Below are 17,258 nucleotides of genomic sequence, written 5' to 3'. Positions count from 1 at the left end.
TATAAAACTGATAGCTATATAAAGACATAATTCATGTGAAGGATATTATCAAAATGATGAGTTTCTCAGGCTGTCCTTCTACATAGGCTCTGCAGGGTGTGCCCTAAGGGAATATTCTCCCTCTCATTTCTGTCACTGAAAAGCAGCACTCTAGTTCTAAAGGGTGGTGGAAATGAGGCAGCACATGTGAAAGTCCAGAGCCAAAACTCAAAATCAGCTTGTGAGTAATGAAGGAATCCTACATCAGGGCAGAACTCACTGATTTCAAATGTTTATTTATATTGCCAAGCACAAAATCAAATTAACCTGTTTATTGGTGCAAGGGACGAATTTGAGTTTCTCAGTTAACCAGTTTATCTCGATTGTTAGGGGCCCTTTGTGTCTAGTGCATTTCCGCAGTAAGAACTACATGGTCCCTTCAACTCAGAAAACCCTGACATGTGCCTTTTAGACTTTGAATATGTGTAGTTTATCAAATATCATATTTTTTATTATTAATAATTATTTTCCGCACTGGGGATTGAACTCAGGGCCCCAAATGCCATGTTTTTCTAACAGTAGATTAGCCTGCTAATACTAAATAGATGCCAAAAAGATCACATTTATCCAAGTGATTCAATTACATCATTAATGCTGCTCAGGTAATTTTTGAATTATCAATACGTATCTGTAAACACAGTGATTGCAATAGACTTTTTTAAAGAATAATTTTTAGTGGCAGCCAAGTATGTAACCTTATTGAGACGAACAATTGAAATTTCAAACTAATGTTCAGTCCCACTGTAGATTTTCTAAACATGGGGAAATAAATAAACAAAGCAATTTTTTTTTATTAAAGGTTGCATTTTCTACCTTTGGTTACTTTAGAAAGTTTTTTTTTTCACCTCAACATCTGTATAATATCAGTTTATGACAAATTGTGGCTACAAATTTAGAAATCATCATCACTCCAGTTTTTCATGTTTTAATGTGCCAGGTTATAACAAGAACCAGAATAACCCTCCTCCACTAGCAATAAAATCCTCTGTGATTGCCCCCAAGAGATAGCACTGTGATGATTAGCTACCAAGAAAAGCAACACAGGTTTTGCAAATAAATCCACTGGAGGGAAACAAAATTCAAAGTTATTACCTTCACATTGTTCTGGTTCCTGTCAGTTTTGATGTGAGTTCTGCATCACCCTTGTGGCCCAAAAGAGGTACTGCATCTCCCCAAGTATACTGTTTAATGCATTTCAACCCTTGCGAGATTGAAATTTGGATCACCATCACATGAGTCAGTAGACCTGTGGAGGTCTCAGAATATAGTCAGAATTGTAATGATATTTTGGTATGTGATCATGGTAAATCACAAATATGTAGATGGTCCTTGCTTTTTGAGAATATTATTAAAATGCCATGAATTTTCAAAAGGAGGAGGATTAACATGTATAAAAAGTTGCTTCAAATAAGATGTGAAGTCTTACAAAGTGAACAAATATAGCATAGTAGGTATGCATTAGTAAATGGTTGAAGGAGAATATTTTGCTTATAAGCCAATTTAGGAAGCTAAGATTTGTCTCACTAGTGAGGCTTAGTTGAGGAGAGACAGGAGTGGGAGAGTGAGGCTCCATCATTTGTACCCCTCACATCTGGTGAACAGGAGACTATTTCACATGCTTTTCCTGACCCTTACCTCTGCATCTGCAGTTGGGCATATAAAGTTGAGACCTCATGTCTAACATCAATTGAGACAAACTCATGAACAAAAAAAATCACAAATAATCTCATCAGTTCTATCAGCAAGTACCAGATTATGGTCAGGTGAACTCTAACTGAATGTCAATTTATAGAAAAGATGTTAGTGGAACTTTGTCATTAGTTTTATGAAATTATCATAATCCTATCATAATTTATTCCAAGTTGCCTTTAATGAGCACCTTTTTTAAAAATAAAGAGTATAAACTTTTTAAAAATAGTTAAATATGATGAGACTTGTGAAAATGGAATTTACAAAAGCTCATGTTCCTCAGATTTTCAAAATAATGCCCGTAATGAGGAGGCTTATGTGATATCATTCAATATGCATTTAGTAGCAAAGAGAGATAGAAATAGACTCACTATAGGTAGTGCTGAGTGACCACACACACCGCTACATGTCTTCCATACAGACTTTATAAAGATAGTGCGCCTGTTTTCTTCTTACAGATGAGGAATAGAAACTGAGAGAGTAGAATTAACTGGCCAGGACCCCACAAGATTTTCCCAACATCTCAGGGTATCTGAATGTGAGACTCCTATTGCCAACTGCCATTCTATATTTGGGAAGACACTCCAAGATATTTTGAAAGTAATGAAAGACAAATAAAATTGGACAAACGTTCCAGATTGGAGCAAGTTTTCTGTAATGGTGCCAAGACATGGGCTACAAACAGAAGTTATGGGTTAGTTGGAGTAAGCATGCTATACAGGGAGTTGGGGTGGAAGATGGTCGGGCAGTTGGTAGGAAACCTTAAGCATCAGAATGAAGAGCTTTGATTTTTGCAAATGTTGCCATTGGATAGCAATTGAAGATGTATGGAATTCAGTACTGACATGATGTTAAGGTTAGACACTTACTGAATCAGTTTGAAAATTTGCTTAACAAATTGTTTTTTTATATCCCATAATGTGAATATTGCAATTCTTTTCATGTCAACCAAAGAAGTAAATAAGAAGCCCACTTAGTGCTAAACTCTGACCCCCAAGTCATGCATGTTTGAGCCTAGGCTGTTTCCCTAACCTCATTGCCTTTGTCTTTGTATGTTCAATAGTGTATAGAGAGCATCATGCTTATTTATAAGGAGATCAAATAGGTATTAACCTTAGAACCTTTGCATTTATTCTTCTTGAATTCGTTTTCCCCAAAACAGCACCTCCCTCGGCCGTCCCTCACTCTATTAGTGCCATTTTACTTTATAGTCTATCGTCTGCTATAAAATTATTTTCTGGATAAATTATTCCCATCTGATACTGTTGGCTTCTTTGTTTTCTTTTGTCTTACTAAAGTTTGATTACCAAAAGGAATGGAAGTTGACTTTGTTCATTGTTATACCGCAGACTCACTGGAATAATGGAGATGTTGGGGGTCTAAAATTATGTGCCCTCTTTAAGAAAAAGAATAGAAAGTTATCAAACAGAGTAGAAATGAAAATTAATATTTACTCAGAATGCCAGAAAAAACTGCATTGTAAAGTTTAAATATAAGCACTGTAAGTATAATCATTACAAAATCTAGAAAAATAATATTTTATTATTTTATTGCCTGACCCACTGCTATCCTTTTTCCTCCCACAATTTTTAGTAACATTGTTTCTGATTGACTCTCATAACCATTTTGTCTTATAATTTTCTATAAAGAGAATAGAAAATTATTCTTTTTACTAGCATGGATGATTGAATTTAAATTACTGAGAGTTTAGAAAGCCTTTCAACATCAAAATGCATTATTGCTAATGTCTTGTAAATTTTAAATTATGGTGAAATACAAAAATAAAAATCTGGTGCTGGGTTGTAGCTCAGTGACAGAGCTCTGGCCTAGTATGTGTGAGACACTGCATTCGATCCTTGGCACTGCATAAAAATCAACAAATAAAATAAAGGCATGCTATCCATATGCAACTACAAAAAAAATTTAAAAAGAAAAATCTCTGAAGTTCTTTAGCATTTGAGCCGTAATGTTTGAAAGATTATTGCAGAGAATAGTTTCTGGCTTTATGCATTTCCATTTCCAACCTGCTTCTTCTCCACCACACATACTTCCTAGTCCTGGGGGCCCTAGTACATAGGCAAAACCTCTGACCTTATATTTCTCTTTTAAATTGGATGACTTTGTGTAGTGAGCAGTAGGAGTGTTTTGGAAGCCATTCCTACACAAGGACACAATAACCTAACTATAAACAGAAGTAACTATAAATCACATAAATAAGCCCCAATAAACCTATCCTCAGTGCATCCCTAACTCAACTTCTCTTAGCTCAGTTCCAGAAATAACCAAGAGCCATTTAAACACTACACATCAGGACAGAAAGATGCTAGGATGCAAAGAAGACAGCAATTATAACCTTGCAGTTAAATCATTTTGCTTTTGCAAATTTCGCATGTGACTAAGAGTATACTTCAAGGCCCCTACAAGAACCTTGAAAAAAGATCTGTGCAAGTAAGGGGCTCTAAAAACCAATCATTTTTAGCTTTGCTGTGAATTCACTTCTGCCAGCACCTAATGGTATTTGTAGGTACAAAGTAGGCCCAAGGGGGAGAAAATATATATATAAAATATATATAAAATGTGTGTGTATATGTTATGTTTTATCAGGAAAGTAAATACAAAAATATATATACACACAGACAAAAAATACAAATATATATATACACAATTTATATATATATAAAAGTAAATACAAAAATATATATACACAATATATATATATATATATATATATATATATATATATAAATTGTTAAATGAATAAGAAAGTACTTCTTTGTTTTTCTTTCATAGAATTGCTGAATTGAGGTGTCTTACATTTAATTGGACCCATTAACTCTAGGTTTCATCTATCATATTGAACTATGTTAACTCTGAGTGATTGGGCTCTATTCTCAATATAAAATATGTCAAGAAAGTATATTAATGAGAAGCACAGATACATTGACTCTTTTCTTTTCCTTTCTGTGGGGAAACGAACAATTTCTGTGCAATTTTATCATTCCATCAAGTGCACTTCCTCACAAGTGCAGGGCAGAGCCAGTACTTAGAATGTCTTATTACGGACATTATGGGAAAACTTTTCTCAGTGAATATGTATGTCTTTTTAGGAAGAATAAATACTAGTCTGTGACATTTATTTAATTATTTTTGCAACATCTAGGAAAGGAGTTGTCCAAAAATTTTTACTGACATAGCAGCTAGAGGGAGCTGAAAATTTTGAAGGTCCATATTTTCCAGATGAAATAAAAATAAAACTTTACTTGAATTTTAATTTAACTGTCTAATATGAAACTAGGGATAATAATAGAAAGGAAATTGGCTATTCAGGAACAAACTTCGAATTGAATAGGATTTGCTTAGAGTTTCTGGCCTTCAGAATGTTCCTTTCACACTCTTGCCCAAGGTTACTAGATCAGACTCTCTGGTAATTTAAAGAACCTATAAAATCAAATGATGCCTTATAAAACCAGACTCTTGAGTATACATTTAAGTGCCATTGAAAAGCTATGTGCCATTTTCTGGATCTAGAGGCTTTTAGAGAACACCAGAATCAAAATATGTCTTGCACATGCTGATTTTTTTCTTCTTCTAGGCATTCAGATGGATACAGTTGAAAGAAGGTAAAAGGTTATGAGGCAAATAATGATCTATTGACAGCAAAGTTGTGGATTACTGCTAGGCTTTTATTTATGTGCTTAATTTAAGATGATAGAATTTTTGTGATGCTGTGAGTGGCAATACTAGGCAATCCTGAATCAAATACAGAAAATATTTCCAACATTTACATGTTTGTCACTTTCACATATTTTTAAAAACTTCAAGACAATCTTGGGACCTAATTGGATATACACAGTATTTAATATGAAATGACAAATGTAGGTGCAGCTATTCATTTTGGATATTTTGGAAGGAAAATATATGTATCCATTTGATGGTGGATTTTTCTGGGAGGTGATGTGCTTTGGTTTTAAAGCAGTGACACTTTGAGGTACCCTGTCAAGGACCATGTTACTGGCCATATTGATTTTCTGATCATAGCAAAATCTTTTTAGTCTCTGGCAGATAATTTGCTGCTGTACTGCTGTTTACTGCAGCTTGAGGAAGGGAGGAATAGGTCAGTTTGAAAGGATTAAGAAAATGGATAAAAATTATAGGCTGCCTGTTAAAATACCCTCATAGTGTGTAAGTGTTTGTCATAAGTAGAGTAGGGGGAGTCACGTTTTACCAGGAAAGCACAGACATGTTTCAGTATGATTAGAAAAAGGTAAAGATTTTTTTTTTCCTTAGTGTCATTCAGCTGGTGTAATGAGCATTATTGATTAAAATGTTAGGATCAATAAAGATTTAAAGTTGCAGTAGAGGAGACCTTACAGAGGAGAAAAAGGTTACCGTCTGTTGAGTAGGCAGGCAATTAAATGCTTTGTAGAAAATTGATTTCTTAAACTTGAACTGTCAGTTACTCTGCTTGGCCTTCATTGGCATGGATTCTTCTGCAGATTGTGCACAGAAAACAATATACATTCCTATAAGACTCATACACTAAATATTCGTGAACATCGTGTACAAGGAGAAGTTCATTATTTAAGGTTTTCCAAAGAATTCTCCGTAATGGTATTGAGGAATGATGCCTTTCAAGTCATTGAGCAATCAGTAAACTTAACATTGTTTCTTCCCATATATATATATATATATATATTTTTTTTTCATATTTTGTCAGATTCTAGTATTTAAACAGTAATGTTTTAAATCCCTCTTTTTCTCAACTCATCAGTATTAAAATCTACCAAATGTATTGGATGTTTTGTGTTACAGCCTCATAACCAAGGATCAGGAGTTAGATATTCCTCACACAGAAGCAATTTCACTGCTATTTGTTGCTTATTACTGTTATTTATAGAAGAAAATACTGGACTGATCTGGAAAAATACACGAGTAGGACACCAAACCGTACAAGGGTCAGTGCCAGAGTGGAGAAAAGACTGTAATCAAACTATCAACAAGTCAAGAAAGGAAGTAAAATCCACTAATACAAATTTTAGGAAAAACATCTCAATGAGCATTTTTTTTTGAAAGTGTGTGCAAAAATATCCCTAAACAACCCAGGGTGCTGTGGAAAAAAGGTGGAAAGGTATAAAAGAAAGGCTTAAGTGGAAAGAAAAGAACAAAGACTGACCAGTCCTCTCACTTCTGGTTAGGACACATTTCTCAGGGCTATTCTTGCATTATATTTCCATATCACTAATTTAAATTTCTTTTAAAACTTTTACAAATAATGTTTTAGATTGGGTCCGAAAAATAATTTTTAAAATCAAACTTGACCTTAGTGAAACAGTGAATTTCACTGCTTATTTTTCTAAGATATTTGTGCATGCGTTGAAATGCAGTAACTATCAATATGTAGAAATGAATGATAAACATTACAAATTCATTTCTTCTAAGTTGCATAAAATATCAATAAAAATAATAGTTAATTATAAAAGTTATTTAATTTCCTTTGGAGGAGCTCTTTTACAAACAACTCATTATAGGTTCGTTTCAATTTTGAATTCCTAATTGTGACTCTATAACCTTTTTTCAGGTAATCTGGATAGAGAAATCAGTGGTTCATTGTCTGGCACTTTGATTTTGATGGATTTCTGATCTTGTAATCAATAGTATCTGTAAATTATATCTGGAAGAATGTTTTAGAAACCAGTGAGTTCTCACTTCCTCTTGCCTTGGCACACAGGTGCACCCTGAGTGTGACACTGGAGCAAGCCATCATTCTAGCCAGGAGCCATGGGCTGCCTCCTCGCTACATTATGCAGGCTACAGATGTGATGCGGAAGCAGGTGAGTCTAATGCTTGTTTAGGGGAGTTTTCGAACTTCCTGGGTTCATTCATCAGGTCAGGTGTCTGACTGGTGCCTCGATGTGTTGGGCACTTTTCCAGACACATGACTTGGTAAGGTAAGTTGTGGGTGAGAAGCAATCCCGTGGGATGAGAACTTGGTACAGACTCTTAGGTAAGGGTTCTCCAAGAATTTTGGACAACCCTGGAAAAAAGGAGGTCTATGCAGTAATCTCAAGGAGTAAAGGGAATTGGCTATGCAAATTAGGACAGGAATGGACTAGGGGCTTGTGTAAGGGACAAGATAAAGGACATTTGGAATTTTCTGGAAGTTGTAGGTGATTTAGTAAATCTTGAGGAATGGATTGAGAGAGACAGGCAAGAAAAAAGATGGAAAAAATTAAGCAATCTGCTTACTTATTACATTCTTCTGGCGATCTCTCAGACTTCCATGCTATGCTAAGAAGTATGTTTTATTTCAAGGATAAAGTGCTGCCATCAAATTTTGCTTTAGAGAATGAATAAACAGCCTTTGGGCTGTGTTTAGGTCACTGGAATACTCATAGTTGAGAATGTACTCTCTGAATTAATAGAATGAACTTTCTATGCCATCACCCAATAGCTTTTTTTAAAGAGTAGTAGCTTAGTTTTTAACTTGTAAAATTCTTTTAAAAAAATCAAAAATAAAAAATGGACTAATTTCAATTTACTAATTAGGAAATAAGCTTCATCTAGAAGAAAAGACAACCTACAGAATGACAAAAAAAAAAATCAAAAGATACTATTTTTTTTTTACTTTATTCTATCACCTTTAAGCTACTACAATAGCAAATCTCTTTATTTGCTGCTTTGGTTTGAGTTGTGCAGTGATAGTGAGTGATTAATTCTTAAGGTATGCATTTGCAATTATGACAGCTTGTATTTACAAAAGATTTAGTGTATAACTCCTAAGCAGACACATAAATCCCTCTGGGCTTGCTCCCAAGATTACAGTATAGAATGTCAACCAAGCCAATGAAAAAAATCAACAAAAGATTACCACTAAGCTGGCACCTGCACTGTAGAGATCAGGTACAGTGAGAGCATATACATGACACTTCTGGGTAAGAACCCAAGAACTGAAGATTGACAGCCAAGATCTTAGAAGGTCAAAGGATTTACTAAGTAAAGGTTAGGTCTACCAGAAGTTTGGGATAAACTGTTGTCCAGCTGGCAAAGGACAAACACAGATGCAAATTGCCAGAGGGCTCAGGAAGAATTTTTGGAGAGTAGATATGCAAATCATCCTTTAAAAAGTAAATCAAAATAAACTTATGATTAGTCACATTAGAATTGTATTTGCATCACTAATTTTATTTTATTGTGTCGCTCTTAGAGTAAGTTTCTAGGAGAACTTGGAAGAGCCATCTCAAAATTGTGACATATGTCAAGAATCCACCTTTCTTTAGAATATTCCACTAAGGAGGTTAAGTTACTATATATATATTCCTACATTGTGGAAATGAATAGCCATGATTCTAATATCTTTAACTTCCTAAAACTGAAAATGGAAATAGAGATAAAGACAATGTTTTATAAGCCTAATAAACTCATTTTATGGTGCACAGCTCTTTAACGCATGGTATATTTATACAGTATTAATACATGATATCTGGAATATCATTTAAAATACTGAAAAGTCATGCAGTTTCTTGTAATGTCTTTATTGATTTCTGAGCTGCATTATTTTTCCAGTATTTATCACTCTTTCCTGCTCCCTATTTTTAAAAATAAATACATTTAGAATACTTTCTTCCTTTTTTTGCTGATTCTTCAGCACCAAGTTATGCATCCCAAATAACTGATTTAAAACTTCTTTGTGGAAGATCTTAGGGCCTGGGGCTCTCTTTTAGGGAAAGCAAGCAGCTGTTTCTACAGTATTCTTTCTGAGGCCAATCTTCTTTTCAGTATTCAGCCAAAGTACATGGTGGGTTTATTGGCCGGGATCCAGTCTCCAAGCCAATTCTTACACACTTAGAATCTGAGCAGTTAGAATACAAATCTAAATCAAGGCTAGCACTTGGATTTTCTGTCCTTTTTGCTTTCCAACCTCAGAGAAAAATATTTAACCATTTAGACTCAACTTTTCAGAGATAGAGAGGTTAGAAAAGTTTTTATCTTTACTATAACTTGAAGTGTTTGAATTATTTCATTATCAATTTGAATTTTTGTATTTTAAGGTATAATGATTTATTAGCTATATATTGAAGTTTTGCAATACATAATAAACAACACAATGAATAAGCTAAGATCTTCAGTTTCTTTCTAGAAATGAACTTTTTGACATGATTTATTCTTATTTATAATTTCAGTATTATTTTCATGTGTATATTTTGTACACATGGTATTTTAATTGTTGCTTGAGTTTGAAGAAAGGATACAAGATAGAAGGGAAAGTGACCATATAACTTGCATTTTTTTGATAATATTTACAGTAACCATAAGCAGCTCTTTTATATAACCAGGTGATCTGAAAATGTTGAGGTCTAAAATTTCATTTTCATTATAAACTTATTAAAGTTTTCCATGCTAGAAAGTATGCATACCAAATGTCCTTTAAGGAAGCCTATACAAAAATTGTTTTTGATCTTTTTAGTAAAAGCTGGGATTCCAACATATTCTGTCTACATACCTTTGGTATCAAGAATCCTACTAGTCACCAAGAAAAGACTTGGGCATGATGAAGTCCTGGTCTAGTCTCATGGTGGAATATGTAGGCAAATTGCCAGGATGCAGGTACCCACATGCAAGTGTAAAACCTCGTCTTTCAGGATACAGAACAGGGAGCATGGCTCCTCAATAATTGGGAAACTGAGGCTTATTCATTATGGTATCAGAGTTTCCTAGAATAATACCTAGTACAAAGTTAGTGCTAAATGAGGTTTGTTCAGTAATGGTTGTAGCTGGGAAGATTGGAAAAGGCATCTCACACAAGGTGAATATTTGATCATGGCTAAGAGTACAGATTCTTGAGCCAAGCTGCCTCAGTTGGAGTCTCACCTCCATTGTTTATTATCCTATGATTTGGGGCAAGAGTTTTAGTTTCTTTATTTCATAATTTTTTCACTATTATAACAGGAATAATGATAGCACTTGCCTCATAGTGTTGTAATGAGAATTCTATAAATCGATAGACTCAATGCACTCAAAGCAGAACCTGATTTACTGAATAACCTGTTATTAGCAAATGAAGGTGATATTTTATTTGCATCTCAGAGACAAAAATGTAATGCAGATAGAGAAAAGGGTATTAGGGAGGCCATTTACGGGAGCAATATGAACGAGTGTGTAAGAATCCAAGTTGAAATATATGAAGAATTATATAGATGGGTTCAAGGTAAAACATGCCAAGTGATGTATTCAGCATGGTGAGCATCACATTTAAAGAAAGCAAAAAAATCTTTCTATTCACTACTTAATGGAATATTATGACAGTATAGACAAAGAATTAAATGTGAATACTGGGGTCTTGTTAGTGAATCTGTTTTACACATGGATATGACTTAAAAATTCATAAACCAATTTATGTGTACACTAGGATTGATCAAATAAGTAAAGATGTCGTAAGTAATGAGAAGTCAGACCCTCAGTGACTGAAAAAGAAGTCATACATCAGGAAAGGGAGAAGGCTGGAATCTATAATGAACCGTGTGGTACTAGGTTGGAATTAGCAATATCAATATGACTAATGGGTCCATACACACAACACACACAGACACAAACAGATGTAGGAATGAATATGGTGTTCAAATATGTTTGTGTTAATAAATAAGCCCCGCCTGCTGGAAAGGCCTGGAAGTAGTTGTATCACCAACAGTAATGAGCACATCCTGTATCCAAATTCTGGTTTCTACATACTGTATTCCAACGAAAAGAGCCCAGGCCCTTGGAGAAGTGATGAATTGCCAACGGAGACAGAGAAAATGAACCTAGAATATCTTGAAGTGCAGAAAATAAAGACACACTAAAATTAAAACATAATGAGTGTATATCAAAAGGGAACAAGAAGCAACCAGAAAGAGCCCCCATTTGTCAAAACTAGAATGCTTTGAGTAAAAAAAAAATTAATAAAAATATTGGATATCTCATATAGTAAAACCAATTAGCCAAGTCCATGCTGAGTTAAATATATAATTGAATAATTAAATAATTTGGGGGAAATAATCCTTCTTTACAGAATCCCAATTCATAAGCACTGCACTAATTTTGTTGCAGACAAAAAAATACCAGTGGAGGCTAAAATAGTGAGTGAAAGTTCAAAGAGAAGAAGGAAGTTTGCAAAGTCTCATACTCTCTTTCCCGGAGTCTTTGTTAAGTCTGCGAAGGCAAGGTGGGAACGTTGTAGTGGGAAAATAAGGCAGATGTCCCTTAAGTCAAGTGATCAAAGTTAATGTTCCAGGTCATAAGATCTGTTGGCATCATATGTCCCCAAATATAATGCACAGAGAAGGGTACAACATCACTTTTGTGATTTTATTGTAAAAACAAAATTGCTTTTTCTCTACCTAATCATGAGAAAACATCAGACAAACATAAATGAAATAACGTTTGAAATGAAAAAATGCAAAATAATGACCAGCCCTCATCAAAAGTGTTAAGGTCATAGATGACAAGGAGATACTAAGGAACTGTCAGGGGGACAAAGCAGATGTGAAACAAAATGCAGTAGGGGATCCAGGATTGGGTTCTGGAAAAGGAAATTGGGGAAAATATGGAACTGGAATAAGATGTGCCATATAGTTAATTGAATTGTACCTATACAGTTCCTGGTTTTTATCATTGTACTGTGATTAAGTAAAGGGTAAACATTAGGAGAAAAAAGGATGAAGCATGAAGAAAAATCTCTGTTCTATTTTTGTAAATTTTCTCTAAATCTAAAATTACTTTAAAGTGGAAAGTTTTAGCTACTTAATTGCAATTCTTTAATCTGTCCTGTCTTTTGTCACCAGTACCACTACCATAGCTGTTTCCCTATTTGCCTTTTTATTAGGTCCATCTTAAGAGAATGGGTTGTTGTTTTTTTAAAATTTTCTCCCTTTTTCTCTTCCCTTGACTTAATTCAGTATTTGGAAGCTGGAACGTTTCAGTTTCTTTTTTTTTTTTTAATGTATATTTTTAGTTGTAGATAGACACAATACTTTTATTTATTTTTATGTGTTTTGAGGATCCAACCCAGTGCTTTACATGGGCTAGGCAAGCACTCTACCACTGAGCCACAACCCCCAGCTCCAATTTCGCAGTTTCTTAAGCACCCTTCCTTTAGCTATGCCCAGCCAAAAACTCTGCTGTTTGGTTCTCTATAGTAACTAATTTCCATTAGGAACTAGACAGTAATTATAACTTTATTCATGAACTTGACCAGTTTTAGAAACCTTTTTATTCCTGAAGATCATCTTTGGTGCTGTGGCACATGCCTATAATCCCAGCAATTCAGGAGGCTGAGGCAGGAGGATCTCAAGTTCAAAGTCTGCTTCAGCAACTTAGCAAGCCCTAAGCAACTCAGACCTTGTTTCTAAATAAAATACACAAAAAGTATTGGGGATAGCTTAGTGGTTGAGTGCCCCTGGGTTCAATTCCTGGTTCCAAAACCAAAGAAAAGAAGAAGATCATATTTAAACTATAAACTTTGAGTTAAAATTCTTAAACTTCAGAGATCCATATTGATGTGGCTTTTCCAGGAATTGCTTTAGAACTATTTCAGAAAGCATTTTCTTGATAAATATTATTAAGTTTAAAATAGTCGACTATTCAGCTAAGGAAAAACAGGTGCCTGACTGTCACAGAACTGTGATTTCTGTTCCAAGAAGGTGGTAGGACAGCAGGTATTTATACCTTGTTTGTTTTCTATTTTCAGCATTTGAAGTTATTAATTATTGTGTCTAGGAATGAAGATATAGCTGGGATGTTGAACAGGAAGCTGTTAAACTTATTTGAATGGTTCAGATGTCTTTAGAAATAATTATTAATCATTTTGAACAACATAGCATATTTTCTCCCCCCACTTTTGCCACTGGGAATTGAACCTAGGGGAACTACAACTGAGGCATACCCCCACTTCTTGTTATTTTTTAGTTAGAAACAGGGTCTCCCTAATTTGTTTAGATCCTTGGCAAATTGCTGAGGCTGACCTTGAACTTGCTATCCTCCTGGCTCAGCCTCCTGAATCACTGGGAATACACGTGTATACCACCATGCGCAGCCTTACAACACCTTCATGCCATATTTTGATTCTTAAAAGCATTAATTTCAAAGATGTTCAGGTGGTGATTTCTCTTAGTCCTTATCCAGTCTCTCTTGTTGTTAAATATATTGTTGGAATAAGTATTCTACATTCAGATATTAATTAATGATATTTAAATAAATAATGATACAATATAGAGCTAAAAGTGATTTTCCTGACTTCAGGGAGCAAGAGTTCAGAACACAGCAAAGAATTTGGGAGTGAGAGACCGGACCCCTCAATCAGCTCCAAGGTAAGTACATCCTGCCTTCTCTTTCCAGAGGGTTCACCAGCTTTTGTTCTGCATGGCTAATATACCTACTTTAGGATATGCCCACTATTGTACTTATAGTATTCCTGGGGATTGACCTCAGAAACACCCAGCCACTAAGTGTGCTTAGGGATAAATATCATAATTAAATGGATATCATCCTATTTTGCACATTCCATTATGAATTAAAAAAAGAAGTCCACATGGATACAACTAACAATTTTAATCCAGCTGGGCCTACAACCAAAATGCCATTTTCATTTATCCTTCTATTATCATGCATATTCTTTCCTCTATTAGGATTGTCTTTCCTATCTGTGTCTATATGGAAGACTCCTACTTAGCCCACAAAATCTACTTTAGTTATCATCTCCTGCTAGTAGTCTTATTTGTGTTCCTTTTCTCTGGTTGCCCTAGGTATCTTGTATATTGCTGTATGATAGCCCTTATGTTATTATATTATGCTGTGGTATTTTGTTGACATGTTTCTGTGCCCAGCCTGAATAGGAATTTTCAGGAATCAGTATGGATTTTAGATTTTATTCCTTTGCTCACCATAGACATCCAATATCTAAACTGATTTCAAGAACATGTGAATGAGTAAGCATATTAACAGGGCTATCGTCTGAGATGCTAAATATTCACAGTTAATGCATCATCATAAGAAAGGACTCCAGTCTACCTTTAAGACAGATGAACATAGAAAAAATATTTTCTGCTCAGTTTCCCTGGTGATTAGGGTAGACAGTCATCTATCTTGGAGTGGGACAAAGCTAACTAATTTCTTCTACATGCAATTGCTTTTATACATTTGCCTTTGGACAGGAAGTAGGCTCCTGCAAACACTATCATAGACAAGACACCTTTTTTTATTTGTTTTTATTTGTAACACCATTACCTGAGCAAGAATGAAGACTGCAGCATTTATGAAGTTATATTTCATTCTGAAAAACTACATGGGAAGTGAAATTTCTTTGAAAAGGAAAAACCTATCCCCCACCCTGAAATGGATGAAGCATTCATTTTATAGTTGCATTTCTTTTTAGTGTTTAGGAAACTCTGTTTAATCCTCGTCTTGTTATCATTATCTTCCACAGTTGATTAGATTAGAATCTCCCAGTTTCTATTGCTGAAGAATCATTTCACATAAGCATTGTCTCCTCAATGCCTTGAGCAGACATGGTATATTATATAACAGACCCACTGAAGTGTTAAAATCCCAATTAAAAAAAAAAAAACAAGATAATGGCTCACAGGATGTTTTTAGCTAGATCTTATAAGCACTAATAAACAGTGGGTCTGGGATAAGACTTTAGCATCCTGATCAATAAGCCAATATGCAAGCCGAACACAAGAAAAGCAACTGATAAACTCACTTTCTTCTTTATTGGTTTATGTAATACTTGAAATGAAGCACAATAAAATTAGCCAGCTATAAAGTTAAAATAATAACTCTGAGAGAGAGAGATTAAGAGTAATTTAAAAAATGGATTTTATTTACTCTTTTATTCATTCTACAAGCATCTATTTAGGACCCAAGAAATGCAGCCCACTCTGCTATGCCTCATGAAAAATGTAAACTTGAAATAGAAGTAGCTCTGGCCCTCAAGGAGCTTTTAGTTAGGTAGGCTTGGTGAGGAAAACATCATTGTAAGCAAAGGTGGAATGTGAGAAGCAGTCCTTGGAAGGTGTAGAGAGAATTCTGAGCACAGAGGTCTCGCATTCCTCCTCAGCTGGAACAGCACTCCAGCCTCAAAGGCAGTGAGTTGAAAGACACATTTGCCTCTCAAGCTCAGACCACCCACAGCAAAGCTAGGGTAGTGTTTCACTTCACAAAACGTCTAATGTGCTCTCTCTGCCTGAGATGGTCTTTGGTTCAAATCCCCCAACCCGTCTCCATCATAGTACACTACATGTGATGATAACTGCGGCACAAACGGAGCATAAATTGTCATGAGAACATGGAAGAATCATGCGCAGCCAAAGGAGGGAGAAGGAAGGTCACAGAATGCTCCTGGTCTAGACACGGGGCCCAGAGAAAACATCACATTCTGAGAACTATACTTGAGTCTGTGTGACTGACAGTTGAAAGTGATTTAAGAATAATGTAAAGCAAGGCTGGAGATGCAGGCAGGGGCCAGATCAGAAAGAGATGAACCAGAAATACTGAAGAGTTTTCATCTTAACTTGAAGATAGTAGGGAAGCATCAGTAATCTTCCTACTTGGAAGAAGATCTGACTTTTAGAATTTGTCTCAGGTGACATTAGAAGGGTCTATTTCTAAGACTGAAGATAGACGTTTGAAAGGAGACTATTGAGAACCCCTGTGGAAGGGTGGATTAGAACAGTGCTTAGAAGGCAGACTTACTAGTCTTTGGGAACAAATTGAATGAAGATAGATAGGGGAATGGAATATTCCAGAGTGACTATAAAATCTTTGACTTGGGTAATAAGGGGTTGGTGGTTATTGCCACTGAGATAGTGGATCACAGGGACTTCCGTGTGGGTTATATTTGTGGGCAGTTCAACACACTGGTCCAAAGCCAAGGAGAGGCAAATAGGTGGAGCTGTCTGTGGTCCCATGAGTCATCAATATTTAGAAGGTCAGTAAGGATATAGAAGTGAATTTTATTGCCATGGTGAGTGATAACAGATGAGAGAAGATACAGAACCCACCAGAGAAATACCAATAGTAAAGAGAAAGCAAAGGAACAGGAGTGACAGAGTCAAAGGAGAGCAACTGGGAACGTGGAAGGAAAATAGGAGCTGGTTGTTCTGGAATTCAAAAAGGAGGAAGTGGCTGTAGTCACACCATAGAAAGAGTGAATGTAATAATTTCGGGAATCAGAATGCTGGAGAGAGGAGTATTAGGGTTTAATAGTGCTGAGGTAGGTTGGTTCTGAGTAGTGACAACGGAAAGTCTACTCCTGGGAGCAGGTTTCCTAGATATCTTGGCTTCATCACATTTTGCATACTCCCCCTCTAGGAATCAGTGTCTGAAATGTGTCAGAAACTGCTTTTGGTTTTAGGATATCAAGATGAATGAGAAGCACTCCATGTGCTCCAGGCGCTTGCAGTCCAATAGAATGGAAAGAAAAAATAGATTTGGGTGATCAGATGAATGTGTTGTGATTGAATGGCGCTGAAGTAGGGGTTGGGGGCAGACTTCCT

At 35.4% G+C, this 17,258-nt stretch overlaps 1 protein-coding gene across 1 annotated transcript in view; it reads left to right on the top strand.

The window, feature by feature from the left end:
* Positions 1-17,258, top strand: part of Prex2 (phosphatidylinositol-3,4,5-trisphosphate dependent Rac exchange factor 2) — a 272,774-nt gene that overhangs the window by 252,345 nt on the left and 3,171 nt on the right. Inside the window, exons 38-39 of the mRNA XM_076836448.1 lie at positions 7,457-7,559; positions 14,002-14,069. Coding sequence (XP_076692563.1) covers positions 7,457-7,559; positions 14,002-14,069 — 171 coding nt within the window. The remainder of the gene's footprint in view (positions 1-7,456; positions 7,560-14,001; positions 14,070-17,258) is intronic.

Source organism: Callospermophilus lateralis, chromosome 16, assembly GCF_048772815.1.
Source record: "Callospermophilus lateralis isolate mCalLat2 chromosome 16, mCalLat2.hap1, whole genome shotgun sequence".
Lineage (NCBI taxonomy): Eukaryota > Metazoa > Chordata > Mammalia > Rodentia > Sciuridae > Callospermophilus > Callospermophilus lateralis.
The sequence above is the reverse complement of the archived record's forward strand: the minus strand, read 5'-3'. Positions and strand labels throughout refer to the sequence as shown.